Below are 17,557 nucleotides of genomic sequence, written 5' to 3' on the forward strand. Positions count from 1 at the left end.
TGAATTCACACCTATGTATGTTTAAAGTAACTTTGATTTTTTTTATAATAGTTGATGTGAGAAGGCTATCAATTTTGCATTGAATAACAAAGTGGCGTATAATACCAATTGTAAAATGAATAATTTTACCTAAAAATTGGCCTTAATAATATCTAAAAAGGTTCCCGGACATTTGGTTGATGGACATTTCTAAACATACTTTTACAAAATTACATGTCGAATATTAACCTCATAAATATATAGGGTGATTCAATAAATAGTAAACGATTAGTTGAATATTAAAAACCTCTTTTAGTGACATTATTACAATTTGTTTTGTTTAGGTATGAAAATTTTCATCTAGGACACAGCCATGTCTAGCATTATTGCAAGCTTCAGCTTGTCTTCGGGCACTTTTAATGACGTGACGCAATATTCTTGTCGAAATATCAGAATGTTGATGGCCAGACTGAACGATTAATGGACACCTTGTTTTTCAGATAACACAGATCAAAAGTCTGGTGGTGTCAAATCAGGTGAACCGCTTTGCCAAGTGACTATGTGATATTGACGAAATTAAGATGACACGTTCATGAAAAATTCAACTGAAAATGGTCACAAAATAATAAGTATTTTTATGACCAATTTATAATTTTATGGATATATTTCTCCATAACAAATGTTATTATTACTAAAAATTAAACAGGAAATGTATCAAAATATTAATATGTAATTTTTAAATGTACACTTAACTATTGTTCAACCTGTATAAAGAGAAAAATGCAACTTAAGCAATTTAAAAAACAATATTCAAAGTTGATAAAACCAAATGTCCGGCGACGTTTAAAAATTAAAACACAAAATAGGTGGAATCTTATATACGATTCCAAAAGTCACTATCTATGAATTAAATCACGGTAATAGGTAATTATTATACTGTTAGCCTAAATCTGAAACCTCGTTTAAAAAGGCTTACTTGTGTCCCTTGCACTGTTTTAACATGTTTATGTTTCATACGTAGGGAGATAGATATAAATATATATACATATAATAGAGCACTGTAATGACTTATGTGATGGGTGTTTGCTTTATTCAATGTAGTCAATTGATTAAAAAATATTAATATTAGAAGTAAAGCAATAATAATGCGTATTATGAAATGGTGACAATATAATCAACCTTTAAGCCTTATTTTTATTTTAAGCTTTAAGAGTTTGATGTGCTTATATTGATATATTAAAATGTTAACTTTTTTTGTTAGTGGTAAAAAAAAGCAATATAAATTTAAATCAGGTTGTTGCATATCATTTTTGTGCAATGTTAAATTATATTTAAGAATAGACAATATGTTGGATTCAAAATTGTTATATCAAATATTTAAGTATTTACATAAATCTGTGGAAAATCATTGATAACAGATTCAAAGATGCATAGAAAAATACTGTTAATAATGGCCATTTAGGGTCAGTTACCAATATAATGTTAACTCACAACTCCGGGGAATCAATATCACTAAAAATAGATTGTATTATGAATATACCACCTACATACTATGTACTTCTCACCTGACTTTTTTGAAGATAGTTAAAATTTATTAAATATTCTTTTATTATGCTTTTACTAATGTGGAATGGAAAAAAAGCTAAGCTGGCTAGTAATGACCACTCAAACACACAAATGTCATACGCCTACTAATGCTAAATCAAATTCATCATATTAAATCTCTGGATCCCATGGTTATCAGTATAGAAGAGACACTTAATGTTGTAAGGTGTCGCATTATTTTCCTTACTGGCAGGATTTGGTAGTAATAAATCTGGGGACCAATCATGGTGACGCGGAAGCATTTGTTTACGCACTAGTTATTTTTTCAGGTATACAACGTACTAAACATTATACTAGCTTCTTTATACAAGTATCTGAAGGGCACCTTTATCTTTTCTTCATATAGAGTTTTATGTTGTTTAGTGGAGAAATTGAAAAAACCCTTATTGCACATGAAAATTGATCAAAATTGGTTGGTCCTAAAGAAAGGTTAATAGGTATCTTTAAGCTTTTGTGTAAGTTCATTTAGTGTCTAACAACATGTATGATGATTAGTACATCGTATACCTTAAAAAATATCCAGTGCGGAAGTAAATGCGTTCGCATCGTATTTATTGAGACCTACAGAATCAGAATAAGAAATAGAATGATCTCTGTCAAAAGCTTTTGTGGAATGAGAAATCGGCCAATAATATTAAGTTAAATTAAACTCATGTTTATTTTAAAAGGGTTACATTTTCTTAAATTGTGAAGGGTATAACATCAATGTTATTGCATCACAAGAATAGGCAATTCAACGGGAGTGCAAAAAAATGTGAACACTTTTTGAGTATTTTTAAGGGTGAAGACTGACCGGAGCATTTCGTCACATTATGACGTTACGGCATTGCTGACTGACCGCGATCAGTGCTCGTTTGTGGCCTTGTGTTCAGTGTTGCCATATATCACACTAAAAATCTGAATTACAGTCTAGAAATCTGTATTAAATTAGTATAGAATCAATAACCCAAAATCTGTATGAATCTTTGCAACTTTGCATCCGTAGTTAAAATATCGGACTACAAAGACGTGATTCTTGGTTCTGTGATTTTAATAAATTACAGCTTACTCCAGATGGAGAAAAAAAAAAGATTCCCCGCAGTTTGGGTAATTTCCCACAGATTGGCAACCCCTGTACTGACCTAAAATTGCATCCGACTTCGGATGGAGCATTCGGAACGAGCGGCGAGCAGTTTGGCTCACTGTCCTGACTGCCTGAATGCTCGCATCGTAACATGTTACGTTACGATGAAATGCTCCGGTCAGTCTTCACCCTAACAGTACTTGAGTATTTTTTTTTATTTATTATTCTGAGGTGAAATTGGATGTTCTTGGGATAGCTCATATAGAAATATCGGATTTTGGTAGTCAAAAGGTTAACTAAAAATGTAATTAATATTCGACAGAATCACAAAATATGCATTTTTCAATTCATATTCCTTATATTTGTACCTAATTATAGCGTTCATATGAATTAGAGGTACATATTATAAACTTCACTTATGGATCTCATTTAACTATCAATTATAATAAATAGTGGAATTTAATGATATAGTTATTAAATAATAAATTTGTTTTTTGTTCACAATATGTATTTTGAATGTGTCCAAATCTTTGTTCACAAAATCTGGATTTACTCTCGCTTTAGAAGTTATTTATTTAGAGATTTATTGATACACCAACATAGAAAGAAGAATACGGAATTCTGGACATTTACAGGACTTACGACCTGTCATTGGCTGATTTCAGTGATCACTTTATAAACTGTGTAACATTAACCATCCATCAACTGAAGAGATCTAGCTTTTTGGCGACATCTATGGTTTAAATATAAATTAGTGAGATTTTATTACCATAAAATTGAAGCATAAGTATAACTTCCGAAATTCTAATAGCGTGGTTGTCAACCATGGGTTGAGTTATGAATGTTAAAGTGTATACATTTAAACCAGCCAATGACAGGTTGTATGCCCTGTAAATGCTCAGACTTCTATATTCTTCTATGTCAATAAATAAAAAACCATGAAATAAATTTATGGGTTGTAAAATTTTAAAACAAAATAGTTAAAATAAAATTTGGTAATATTTTGTCAGGACCAAAATGTTATCTACGCATCAAACGATTTCTACTGCGTATCTGTTTATTTTAAACTGTAATCTATTTATGATATGCTTAAAAAATATATTTATACATATACCAATAACTCACATTCCAGAATGCCTATAATAAGAATTAATGTTGGGAATATTTGTTTATATCATCGACATAAATAATTTAACGATTACTCAGGTTTGTGTACCAACAATACTCCATTATATATACTAAATCATTTTTTAAATGCAGAAATGTAGTTTGATTCACATCCTTTTTCTTACTAAGAGATGTCTATAAACGTAAAAACTTTTAAGGAAATTATGAAAATGTTATAACATTTATGCTACATTTTATTATTATTGTTTATGTATCTATAGAGTGAGGCAGATCATGTGTAACCTAAACGTCTTAACTTTCTTATTTGGGTGGATTTTTACAAATGTTTATCCTCATTATATGACATTATAATTATTTGTACCAATAAAAGTATTTATGTATTGCATGTTTGCTTGCAAAGTTTTTTTGAATTTCAATCTATCGCAAAATGGTTTTCATAGCTCGTATGAGCTATGGTCCATACAATAAATTAAAGTAACAATGTAGACCACTCCATCTAAAGTGGTTTGCCAGATAAATATATTGTAAACTTACACAAACCATGTGACACTTGATTCGTCTCACCCTGTATTTGTGGATATATTTTCAAATATTAACAAATTATTTATCTCATTTATTGTTATAATTTTACTATTTAATAATAACAAATATGATATAGTATACTCTACCTGAATATGATGTCAATTATGTATTTGATTTAATCTCAATCTCTGACTAAATCCAATTTACCACTGCATATCATATCAAGAACACATGTATTTATGAAATAGCTATTTCAATATTTTGTAATAATTATGTCCATTTAATAATTAACAACATGAGATAGTAAATATATATAGAATGCCGACTGCAAGTGGCGATTTCTTCGAACAGCATTTTGTCAGATTAGTGAGCAAATTGAAGATTGTAAATCTTAAGACCAAATAATTTCGCTTTTTTTTAGCTTTTGAGGCTGATGTGCTGACAATTAAATCTGTCAATTATCACGAGTTGTGTATTGAAAACTAATGTAGAATATTTTTAATTACATTTTCACCTTTTTTGTCCGCCTCCGTAGTGTAATGGTCAGCACGCTCGGCTACCGTTCTGATGGTCCCGGGTCCGATTCCCAAGGGGGGTAAAATAAATATAAGTGATTTTTTCACTGTAATATTTATTCAATATTACCATGGACTGGTACCTGAAGCGGAGGGCTGATCACCTTTCCTTCATGTGTAAACGATCAAGATAACACTGCGTTTATATGACACAGTGCCCTATGCACCATTAGGGTGCGGATAAGGGTTTATTATTTTTTCACCTTATATAAATTAAAAAAACACTGGCTTCTTTGTCGGGCTTAGTGACGCATCCAATGAATGAAGTTAAATTTGCAGAAATGAAATACATATGTTTGTATTTTATTTTTTTATTTCATTGTTTACATGCAATAGCAAATACTCACCTAGTAATTTCAAATTTGATAATAATTTTAAGAATTTTGGGTAAAACAGAATAGTTTTCACAGAATCATTTATTAGTTAATGTAGAATCAATCTCTGTCCGCCTCCGTAGTGTAATGGTCAGCACGCTCGGCTACCGTTCTGGAGGTCCCGGGTTCGATTCCCAAGGGGGGTAAAATAAAATATAAGTGATATTTTCACTGTAATATTTATTCAATATTACCATGGACTGGTACCTGAAGCGGAGGGCTGATCATCTTTCCTTCATGTGTAAACGTTCAAGATAACACTGCGTTTATATGACACAGTGCCCTATGCACCATTGGGGTGCGGATAAGGGTTTTATTATTATTTATTATTAGAATCAACTATTCATTTTTGCACTATCTCAATTTATTCATTGGACATGCAGTTATAATTTTTTATTAGTAATGTTGTGTAATTGATTAGTTATGTAGCAGTTTATAAAACTAGAATGAAAATAGTGTCAATTTGATTTCAAACTTTTTGAAACCAAACTAGCAGCTTGGATTATGCATTATATACAATTTGATGCAGTCAAATCGGAATCATATAGCTGAGATCTGAACATTAGTGCACAATATGTATTGCCGTTATAAAATAATATTAACAAGAACACTAAATAGTTGTAAAAAATGTACCACAATTGTGAAAACTGACAATAAATAAATTGTTGGACTGTTTATTGTCTTTTATTTTTCTCTACTTTGCCCATGCTGAGTTGTTAAAACACCTTTAATCCGATGGTTGCCAGGCGAGATATCTTGGTAAATGGCGGAATGTCAATATTGCCAGACGAGATATCTCAGAAGCAATAAAAACATGCATGTGACAACCCTGTCTGACAATGAAAATTTGAAACTAGTTTTAACTTTAAGAATAAAACTGTTATAATCGATGCAGGACATAATATTTGGTAAAACACCTTCAATTTTTTCAAAAAATACTTGGCCTGATGAGCACTGCGACATAATTTATTTGCGGCTGTAAAAAGGTTAAGAATGCATTGCCTGATAGATTGTTGCCGCTTCATGAGGACATTTTCTTAAAGAGGTTTGAAATATCGTAGTCTTATCTTTCAAAGAGCCGTACGTTGATTTGAAAATTCAGTGACTTATGGTCAGACGTATTTATTATTCAAGAAGGAAAAAAATCAATTTGTATCGAAATGTTCAATACTTTTTACTTCTGGCTCAGAGAATTCCATCTTCACTCAAGATGTAATTCTTATAAGTACAAAAGTGGGGATATAAGTCTCCGCCTCCGTAGTGTAATGGTCAGCATGCTCGGCTACCGTTCTGGAGGTCCCGGGTTCGATTCCCAAGGGGGGTAAAATAAATAGAAGAAATTTTTTCACTGTAATATTTATTCAATATTACCCTGAACTGGTACCTGAAGCGGAGGGCTGATCACCTTTCCTTCATGTGTAAAAGATCATGATAACACTGCATTTATATAACGCAGTGCCCTATGCACCATTGGGGTGCGGATAAGGGTTTAAAGAAAAAAAGAAAATATAAATGTGTAGGAGGGAGAGGGGATAAATGAAAAATATATGCCGTTATTTTTTTGTATTTTCCTTAATTTATTGTACAAATAATGCAGTTTACTTCTTCTTGGAGACACCGACGGTTCTTCCTCTCCTGCCGGTGGTCTTGGTGTGCTGTCCCCGGACTCTCAGGCCCCAGTAGTGACGGATGCCCCTGTGAGCTCGGATCTTCTTCAGCCTTTCCAGATCTTCACGCATCTTTGAGTCTAACGCGGCAGAAGTGAGCTGTAAAAATAATTTATCGAAGATTCAAATATAAATTATTTAATATAAAAATTGCAATCACCGTAAAAGCTTGTTAGTTTAATGATAATTGGAATTCTGCCATTATTGAAAATATACAGTACACCCCTATAACATTAAGATAGTTACTGGATTATCGGAGGGAAATTTATATGGGGCTAATGTTTTTTAATTGTATTTGAATTTTAAATGACTCATTTCAGTCATTTCCGCTGGTTAAAATGTAAAAATTCTATTTAAAACATTAACCCCATATAAAGTTCTCTCCGATAATGCAGAACTTATATCAACGCTATAGGGCGGTTTACTATATATAAGTTGAATTGTTTGCTTATGGTAGTATGGGTAGGTGGACTTAATATAAAAAAAGGAAATTAAAAAGATATGAATTATAATATTTATATAGGAAACATAATTATCCAGTTCTTAAATACTAATAAAATATTACTTGGGGATAATATTGGTTAGTAGATTAGTTAATTATATAGTTATATATACATTGTACATATAATAGACATTGTAGAGAATTAGTTTCACATCACACACTGACTCCTTTGCTCCATGGCCAGACTAATCGCCTGCCCTTCAAGAAGAAGGAACCCCAAGATAACCACTTCACACAAAAGTAGGAGCGTTGCGCAACACTAAAAAACTAACTCTCGTTAATTTAGTGCAAGCTAACCAGTCTATTGGACAAGAGTACATCCAACAGGCCACATACCGCACATATTTTGTTAGTAATATAAAACAATTTGATTTTAATATGTAGATTAAAATAATCCACTTTTTTATTCATTTAAAAAATAGAAATACTTGTGTTTCAACAAATATTTCAATTTCATACTATTTCTGTGAGCCTAAGCAGCTCATTATTAGAAATAGGTATCAAATTGTGGTAGAGTGGGTTTGAACCGAGAAACTCAAGAGAAACTTAAGAGTCCGCTACACTAACCATGGGACCACAACCCGATACAATTTATACTATAGAAAGAAAAAAATGCCAACGGATATTTTTTTTTTAGGTGGGAGTTGCATTTACTATTTACCTTGCTTATTATGTACAAGGTTTACAGATTAATTAGTGGATTTTGATTACATCTAGCTCAAAATATTTTTTTTATTTATTCTGTGTTGGGAAAAGGGGATAATCTAGTGTGGACCAATCAGCAACTTCTCAGCATTTGTTCATTGCTCCAAACCACTCAAATCTCTTCAGAAGAAGCCGGACTGGTGACTGTTGTAAACAGGCTTTCTGTTGCACTAGAAGGAGCACCATTTTGTGTCGTAGCTTAGTTTATAGTACCAATGTCCTTCACTATTTTCGTCATGTATAATGTCAACAGACACTGTATTTAACCCCCCAAGGGATCATTATCACAATTTTATGTTTATCTCAAAAGAGATGAAGAATGAAAAGGGAGTATGAAAGCTTGATTTATACTACTACTACTACCATCACGCCATTTCTCCGCAGGGGTAGGCAGAGAGGATGGAACGCCACACTTTTCTGTCCTGAAATACACTCCTCGCCTCCTTCACATCCATACATCTAGTCATACATGCCCTCCGATTACGCAGACTTTTGACACTGCCAGATTTTAGGTTCTCACTTGATTTATAAATGTTTCAAAAATCAAGTAGAGATGAAAGTTTAAAAAATTGAAAGAAAAAAATAATGAGTACAGTTTTGAATGTTAATATGTACGTTTGATCACACTAATCCATGTAAATGTGTAATGGCTTGCATATTGAGCTACCATGCTGGAGGTCCCGGGTATTACTCCAAGGGGGGGGGGAAAATAAATAATTGTGATTTCAAACTCTAATATTTATTTGAATGCCCGGACTGGTCCATAAAGCGAGGAGTGATCACCTTGCCTTCATGTAAGTAACGTTCAAGATAACACTGCGTCATTACAATACAGTGACCTATCCACCATTGGGTGCAGATAAGGGTTAATATATAATGCGCGTAAATACTACGACACCCAAATTTACGCCATATCTTAGCCAAAATGAAAATAAATGGCAGAAATATGATTATAAAAACTTTTTAGGTAAATTGAAATGGAAATATTTCAATTAAGATTTTTGTCAACATTTTAATTGCCGCAGGGAGTACTTTTTAACCTGTACAGCAGTATCATAGGTACGTTGATACATATAGCTTATGGTAGCACATTTAAGAAATTTTACATAAAAGTACAGACTATTTGATTCCAATTCAGAGACCGGTCCCTACGCAGATAATGAAGAAATATTTATTTTCGGTTATGAGATTAAAATAAAATAACAAAATATTATATGCTCTTTTGGTACAAACATCACTATTAATCTTATTCTATGACTTTTCACCCCTTGGGAGTGTCCTTTCTAACATAAAATTGGTTTGAAAACATTTTTATAAGCATATTTAATATTGTATTTAAAAATATTATCCAATGGTACCAATTTCTACCGTTAGATTCAAAATAATTCAAAATTTTGGAACTTAGACTATAAAAGCAATACTAAAAAGTATACAACCAAAAAATCATATACATATTAACAACAAAAAATGGCTCAGAATATTTTTATCATTTTTAAACGCCTTCTGCAGTTTTAAGCACATTATATTTTGAAATAAAATACAACACCCAAACGTATATAAAATATTAAATTACTGTTTTTGGAATTAATAAGAGGGTTTTTTTGGCATTTTCTTCCTATAACTATATATTTTTTTATAAAATGTTGATTATGATTCAAAGGTATAACAATAACTGTGTAGTTATAGCTTTTGACGAATATGTCAAGAAGTTATGACTTTGTGTAAGAAATGTGGATATTAAATAATATTTACCTGGGTGTATTTTCCATCAACAATATCCTTTTGTCTATTCAAGAACCAATCGGGAATCTTGTAGATACGAGGGTTTGACATAACGGTGATGATCTTCTCAACCTAAAATGAAAGTTAAAGGTGAGAAATGTGAGGTGAGAAACATGTATAGAATATTTTATCTCGCAAAATACGTATTAGTATTAACCTCTTCCTCGGTACATTCTCCAGCCCTCTTATCCAGGTCTACATCGGCTTTCTTCAGCACGACATTAGCGTACCGACGACCGATACCCTTGATGGCAGTCATGGCGAACATCACCTTGATCTTGCCATCGATATTCGTGCTGAGAACACGAAGAATGTGTTGGAACTTCTCCGGAATGACGAGCGACTGGAAGAAAACATTTGAGGTTAAGTCGTGTTTTCACTAGTAAACCAAACACTACCGCTAAAACTACTGCACAATTACACCAAATGCGAGTTCAACTTCGAATCACGATATTAAAATATACACATAAACAAGGAAAACAAAATTAACACAGAGACCGACAACTCGATGAAATCTATACAAACGGCATGATAAACTTTTGACGTTTAACAATATAATTTTACGATCCGACCAAAATAGGCCCTCCATGTTAATTTAAAAGTAATTTGAGAGTATTATTAATATAAGACATCCGTAAATGACAATCGATGACCAGGATAACAAGAAATATTTAAGAAAATAATACTAAAACTAACCATCGTCGGACGAGCAACGAAAGAAAAGGAATCAAAGGAAACGGAAACTGTTCGTTCTCTCTTTGGAAACTGCACAAATTCTCGACGCTGATTGGTCGAAATTCGTGACCTTTTTTAAAAATGATTATAGACAATACTAGAAGAATCTCTATATGAATAGAAATTTAAAATTTATGTTTTACGTAATAAACAAAATATTCCAAAAAAATGCCTACGACGATTTTTTCGTAAAAAACGTAAATAAAATATGTTTGATTAGGAAATTGTTAAAACCACATGATTACTTTTTTGTCTAGATTTTTTTAACCTAAGAAATATATATGACAGCAAACGAATAGTTTTGTCCACTTTTATTTTATTTGACCAATGACCGAGGTTTTTCATTACTGATACCACTTGTTTGATGATGTTACAAATTGAATACCTTAGAATTTTATAAAAAAAATCATATTCAATAAATATAAACCGATTCACATTTAGGAATAGGCTGTAAAACTTACTAAGTTGAGATCTTACTTAGGACATGATAGGCGGCGTTGCACAAGCCGTATATAGAATTCAGAGTTACTTGGACATTAAGTAAATCCAAAAAAACTGATTCAAGAAACCAGGTCTTAATTCCTATATCTCTTTCATAAGTATTGCCTTTTGGCCCTAAGTATATTGACTAAGCTTTTTTGTAGTTTAGAATGTGTTGAATATTTAATATCTTGTTGATTAAATACCTTCTTTATAACATTTTTATGATCATCATGTAATTAAAAAATATGCCTAGCTCGAATTTGAACAGGAGTTGATAAAAATTTAAAAAAATAAAATATTGGATTATTTTTTTCCAGCCGCCGGATTCATTTTAATTCACGGGTTTTTGGAGGAGTTGGCTATCTGTATTTATGTAGTATGTGGTCTGTAATTGTCTATGAATGTCAAAATGACAGCCCTTTGGTGACAGCGAGAATGAATTTACAGTGACGTATATTTTGGTTTACAAAATACAGTCGAGTTATTTCAGAAAACTACAAATATGTTTGAAAATAGTGATGTCATGGAAGACGATCTACATAAAAACTTAGAAGACGATGAAGTTCAAGAGGTTTTAAGAACTGGAACAGATCTAAGAGAGTATGCACAACAGATTGATTCAGAATTAAAGGTGGCTGAACAGAAATCCATACAAGACTATCTAAAGGAAAGCGAGAACATTGCCTCTTTACATGTACAAATCGAAAGCTGTGATAATATTCTCGAACGAATGGAAACAATGTTGTTATCATTCCAAGTAAGTTTTCATTTTCAGTATATCTATAACCAATAATAATATAAATTTATATTAATGGTTTATTTGAATTTATTCGTACTATTCTCTTTTTCATTTAGAATGATCTGGGAAGTATAAGTTCTGAAATAATGACTCTCCAAAAAAAGTCTGTAAATATGTCTGTCCAGCTAGCTAATCGACAAGCATTAAAGGGACCTCTCTCGTCTTTTATTGAAGATATGGCAGTATCAGAAGCACTGATTATGTAAGTTTATCTGAACTTTATGTCAATCAAATGAAAATATACATAAAAATATTGAGTGAATATTGAAATGTTTTTATATTGTATTTTGTTAATACAAATCACAGTACAATTTATGATTCTACTGAATTAATTTTTATGACCTTATTGTTGTTTCGCCTTGCAAGCGCGTTGTAAAACTGTGTCTTTAAAAACAGTAACATATATTTAAGTGCAAATGAATTGGATTAATTTGTTATGTACAGAGTGCATTTTTCTAAGAAGAGCGTTTGGAACATGTGTACAAAATCCTCATGAAATTCTACAAAGTAAATGATAATTCAATACATAATGGATTTACATTGTCGTACATCAACCTGTAAATCATCATAACTTAGTTGTGCTGTAAATACATTGTTGTTATTTTAATGCAGTCAATATTATAAGGGTTTCTTTTGCAGTGGTATTATGGACATTCCTGTGACTGATAAAGAATTTATGATTCAATTGCTAAGCCTGAATCAAAAAATCAATTTTGTAAAAGAACAGAGCTTTAAAGAGACAAGATCTGCAAACGACGTCAAAGATATTTTAGAAAAGCTTAAAATCAAAGCAATGGCTAAGATACGTACTTACCTTTTAGAGCAAATTTACAAATTCCGTAAACCGATGACTAATTACCAAGTGCCCCAAAATGCGATGCTGAAATACAAATTTTTCTTCGAGTTTATATTAGCAAATGAAAGAAATGTTGCTCAAGAAATTTGCAATGAATATATAGATACCATGAGTAAAGTGTACTTATCATACTTTAAAACTTACACGTCGAGGTTGAATAAACTACAATTCGAAGAAGCGGCAACAAAAGATGACTTGATGGGAGTTGAAGATACAGCAGCAAAAGGATTTTTTCATAAAACAACTCTGAAGAATAAAAGCACTGTTTTTACTATTGGTAATCGAGGGGATGTATTAGCCCAGCAGTTAGAAGCACCAATTATAGTCCCTCATGCACAACTAAAAAACAAGGTAGCAATTGCAAAAGTTAATTCATTTGTTCAAACATTACATATCGAAGATTAGAGTTAAGTTAATCTAAAACATATGTACATAATTGAGCTCACAAGTGTTAACTATTATTTTCTATGCATATTTAATAAATATTTTATTTTCCAGTATGCATATGAATCTTTATTCAGAAGTCTCCAATATGCATTAGTAGATAATGGATGCCGTGAATATCTATTCCTTACAGAATTATTTCACGTAAAAGGATCACAAGCTCAGGAACTTTTTGACCGAATTTTAGGAAGAACGTTGTCTTTGATGGTGGTAAGTATTAATAATTACATTATAAAAAAAAGTTTTACTGTTTTTATACTTTTTCTAATCCCTATTATTTTCCAGAAAAGCATTGAATCTTATGCGATGGAATGCTACGACAGTATATCTCTTTTTCTGTGCATCCAATTAATTTTACGTTACCAATTGATGTGTCATAAAAGAGCCGTGCCGGCTTTAGACAGGTATGAATAGTGTTTAAATCTGACTTCTTGTGAATTTCTTGAAACAGTATGGTGAAATGGGCTTCTCATATTATTTGTAGAACTTCATTATGTCATTAATTAGTGCCACAATACAAATTCAAAGAATTCTTATTAACCAATTTTCAGTTTATTGATATCAATTTGTAATGAAGAAAGCGCATGTTTTGTTTCAGATATTGGGATTCTTTACAGTCAATTATTTGGCCTAGATTAGAATTTGTTTTCAAATTAAACATTCAAAGTGTTAGAGATTGTGACCCTACAAAATTTGTTAACAAAGAAATGGGACCACATTACGTAAGTATTTCTTCATTTTTCTGTCACGTTTGAAATATATACAGGTTAAAATAATTTTACGAATACTTATCTTGTTCTATAGATTACCAGACGCTATGCGGAATTTTCAGCAGCCTTGGTTGGATTGAGTGAACAGTTTCCTTCGGAGATATTGAGCTCATTATTGCTGGCGCTCCAAGACGAAGTGCATTGCTTTATTTTGCGAATGGCTGCAATATTTCCGCAAAGAGCACATCAGCTTATATTTCTTATAAATAATTATGACATGGTATTAGGAGTCCTGATGGAACGGACAAGAGACAATTCTAAGGAGGCAGAGAGTTTCAGGGAACAGTTGCAAGCGAGAAGTAACGAATACGTAGAGGAAATTCTAAGTCCCCACTTCGGTGGCATGATGCAGTTTGTTAAGGAAGGAGAACAATTAATAGAAAGGGGACAAGTTGAACAACTCAAGGCACAAGAAAGAAAGAGTCTCGCTCTTGTGACTTCTTTCTCCGCAGAGTGGAAAAAACGGTTGGAAGTAATTAACCGAGAAGTATTATTATCATTCCCTAACCTCGTCACAGGATCAGGTTTGCTACAATTAGCTTTGACCTCCTTGGTACAATACTATCACCGTTTTCATAAACTCTTAACACCCAACGCTAGAACCCAATTAGTCAATATTCATGTCATAATGGTAGAACTGAAGAAATATAAAACTAATTATTAGAACTTTTATTTTAAGAACTGTCCGTAAACTTTATTGTAACAGTAATTTTTATTATGTATGTACGTTTATTTGAATTTTGGTAATAATGAAAATAAAATATTTATTAAAGTATTAGAAGACTATTATTTGAATGTCACTTGAGCTAAATTTTGAACTTATTTGAAGGAAAAAATATTAAAAGTTTTTGGAACCGAAATTATATACACATTACGTACAGTGGAATTTTTTTAACATAAAATTTAAATAATAATCTATATAATATAATCTAGCCCTGACAAAATACCACCTAATTTTATTGCACTTATTTTCTTTATCTTAAAACAAGAATTCATTGACACAGTAAGATTTTCTTTTGGACGGGCAAAGAAATGTTTTTCCATCACAAAGTCTTTTGAGATATGTTTTTCTAAAAAGACTTTGTATTTTAAGTTGATTTTTCAATTTTATTAAGCTGACCAACAGAATAAATAATGGGTAAGGTTAGGTTGATACCTGGAGTAAAAAAGAAAGCGTCATAATTGAATTACTAATCGTCAGAAAAAACATTCCAATGTATGATCAATCAAAACAATTAATTTTTATTTAGACTTTTTTTTTACAAAGTACAATAAGTAATATGTATTTTTATTTCTTAGATATGTAAAAACTTCAATAGTATCTCTGGATAGCCACACCTAAACGACACAATTTAATTTATAACATGACACCAACCATTGCGAGGAGTGCTACTTCACCAGCTGTCAAATTGCTGAGCGTGTCCTTAGATTCTGATCTCTCCCTTTAGACTCAAATCAGCAAAACAACAAATACATATTTTTATCAGCTAAGGCAAATTAAGAGCATTTGCAAGAATCTGCCAGTTGATGCTGCCCGTCAATTGATAAATGTGTTTATTGTAACGATATATACACTGAAAACGGAATATAATGGTCTACCAAACAACAAAATAACTTGCAATCAGTGTTAAACGCTACGAGACTAATTTTTGGAATTTCTAAATTCAGTCACATAGCCTCACTACTTCACCGTTCACACTTTCCACTTCAAGTATAAACTCTGTCTACTCATGTATAAATGAAAACATAATATGGCTTCAGAGTATATATCTTCCACCAGTAGTTAGAAGTAGTGAGAGTAAGATGATCTTTAGAAATTTACTTAAAACGCACTTGTTTGCAAAATAATTTACAAAATCTTTCCCCAACACAGTGAAGCACGCTTGGGATAGTATTTTACAAAAATGACGCCATATAAATTATCATTTTTTCAATTATTATTAAACATCCTTAATTTTTTTGTTGTTGCAATTTTGTTCATCATGGTCTTATATTACTATTCCCACTATTAATTTTAAATTATAGTTAATAAAATATAATTTAGATTTTTACCGCATTGTTACTCAAGAATATTATTTTAAACATATACTACATGGTCCTACCCACAGAAATGAGAGTCGATATATTTCATAATTTATTTTATTACAATAATTGTCACACATTAAAAAATAACCAACATCAAAAGGAAAAAAATCCTGCAAGGTGAATATAATTTTATTAAATATTTATGTGTTTACATATGACAAACATTTTTTTTTATAACGCTTAATTATATCCGAATATTGAAATGTAGTAGACATTTCAAAGGATTATTTTTTTTGAAAGCCTGTTTTTGAACAAATGTTTACTGCAAACCTTGTCTGTACTTGATGGTACGTATGGCACTGCATCTGAATAATGCCGTGTTTTCTTGATTGTGAATTACGAGAGAGCGAGGTGTTCAGTCTTACACTTCATGATATCAATTGTAACTGAGTAAAATCCATGAATATTAATGTTGATCACAACGGGAATGGAACCCGTGTATGATAGAGAATATCCCAAACGCTTCACCATAGAGGAAGAAATAATCTTCAATTGCTTAGAGTGACATTGCCTCTGTAAATATTTTACATATTACTCCATGTTTAATGTTTCAGTATGTATTTAATTTTAAACTTGGAAATTGAAAAATTAAAATTCTATTGTTAACAAATATTAAATATTATATTTAATGCATGCTGTTTCAAATTTATAATGTGGAATTCCTTACATCATTAAAGTTAAGAGACGACATTCAATACAATACTATAAAAAGTGTACCAAAATTGTATGCTGGTGTGATGCGAGTTTAAGCCAGAAAGCATAAAAACACTAAAAAATAGAGTAGCCTGTGATATACATATCAGGCGAATTTTTAGCATTTTGTTTAAAGTTTATATATTTTTTTAAAATTAAAAGATGAATATTTGTGTTTTTATTATTTACAAAAATACTTCAATTTCATACTATGTATTTCTGTGAGCCTAAGCAGCTCATTATTAGAAATAGATATCAAATTGTGGTAGAGTGGGTTCAAACTAAGAAACTCTGACTCAAGAGTCCGCGACACTAACCACAGGACCACAACCCGACATTTCTATTCATAAACTAATGTAGATTTTTATAATACTGGAAGATTTGAATCTGACACTGATCAAATTAATCAAAAGGATAAGTATATAAAAATATATAATTTTAAAATAAAGACTTAATAAAATCACATTCAGAGGTTATTTATATTTATTATATACATATTATATATTAACAACAGTGGCTTATGTAATTATTGAACAATGCTGTAAACAAAACTTAAATTAATGAATTATACATATTTATATATTTACATGTACACACACTTAGTCGAATAATTTCATTGAAACGTAACATATAAATACTATACAAGAGAAAGACTAGACCAGCTTAGTTATCATTGAATTACTCAAAACGCGGTGGTGGCTATGTAATTAAGGTCACTTTGCATTTTGGATACATCGCTTCAGTTTTTTTTACTTGTGATAAAAATGATTTTAGAAAGATTCATTTATGC

The 17,557-nt window shown here is 31.3% G+C and overlaps 2 protein-coding genes across 2 annotated transcripts; one reads left to right on the plus strand and one right to left on the minus strand.

Moving 5' to 3' along the window:
• Nucleotides 1-6,794: 6,794 nt before the first annotated feature.
• RpS18 (ribosomal protein S18) lies at nucleotides 6,795-10,627 on the minus strand. Its single transcript, XM_088278016.1, has 4 exons — nucleotides 10,599-10,627; nucleotides 10,060-10,245; nucleotides 9,873-9,974; nucleotides 6,795-7,012 (listed from the first exon to the last, which is right to left on the minus strand). Exons 1-4 carry the CDS (start codon nucleotides 10,599-10,601, stop codon nucleotides 6,845-6,847), a joined length of 459 nt encoding a protein of 152 aa, XP_088134142.1. The 5' UTR covers nucleotides 10,602-10,627; the 3' UTR covers nucleotides 6,795-6,844.
• A 910-nt stretch (nucleotides 10,628-11,537) lies between these two features.
• Vps52 (vacuolar protein sorting 52) lies at nucleotides 11,538-14,764 on the plus strand. Its single transcript, XM_088278026.1, has 7 exons — nucleotides 11,538-11,877; nucleotides 11,976-12,121; nucleotides 12,559-13,126; nucleotides 13,274-13,429; nucleotides 13,505-13,623; nucleotides 13,818-13,941; nucleotides 14,024-14,764. The coding sequence occupies exons 1-7, from the start codon at nucleotides 11,623-11,625 to the stop codon at nucleotides 14,651-14,653; spliced, it is 1,998 nt and encodes a 665-aa protein (XP_088134152.1). The 5' UTR covers nucleotides 11,538-11,622; the 3' UTR covers nucleotides 14,654-14,764.
• The last annotated feature ends 2,793 nt before the right edge of the window (nucleotides 14,765-17,557 follow it).

The sequence above is a fragment of the Brachycentrus maculatus genome, unplaced genomic scaffold, assembly GCF_059751285.1.
Source record: "Brachycentrus maculatus isolate JH-2025_06_01 unplaced genomic scaffold, ASM5975128v1 h1tg000054l, whole genome shotgun sequence".
NCBI classification, from domain to species: domain Eukaryota; kingdom Metazoa; phylum Arthropoda; class Insecta; order Trichoptera; family Brachycentridae; genus Brachycentrus; species Brachycentrus maculatus.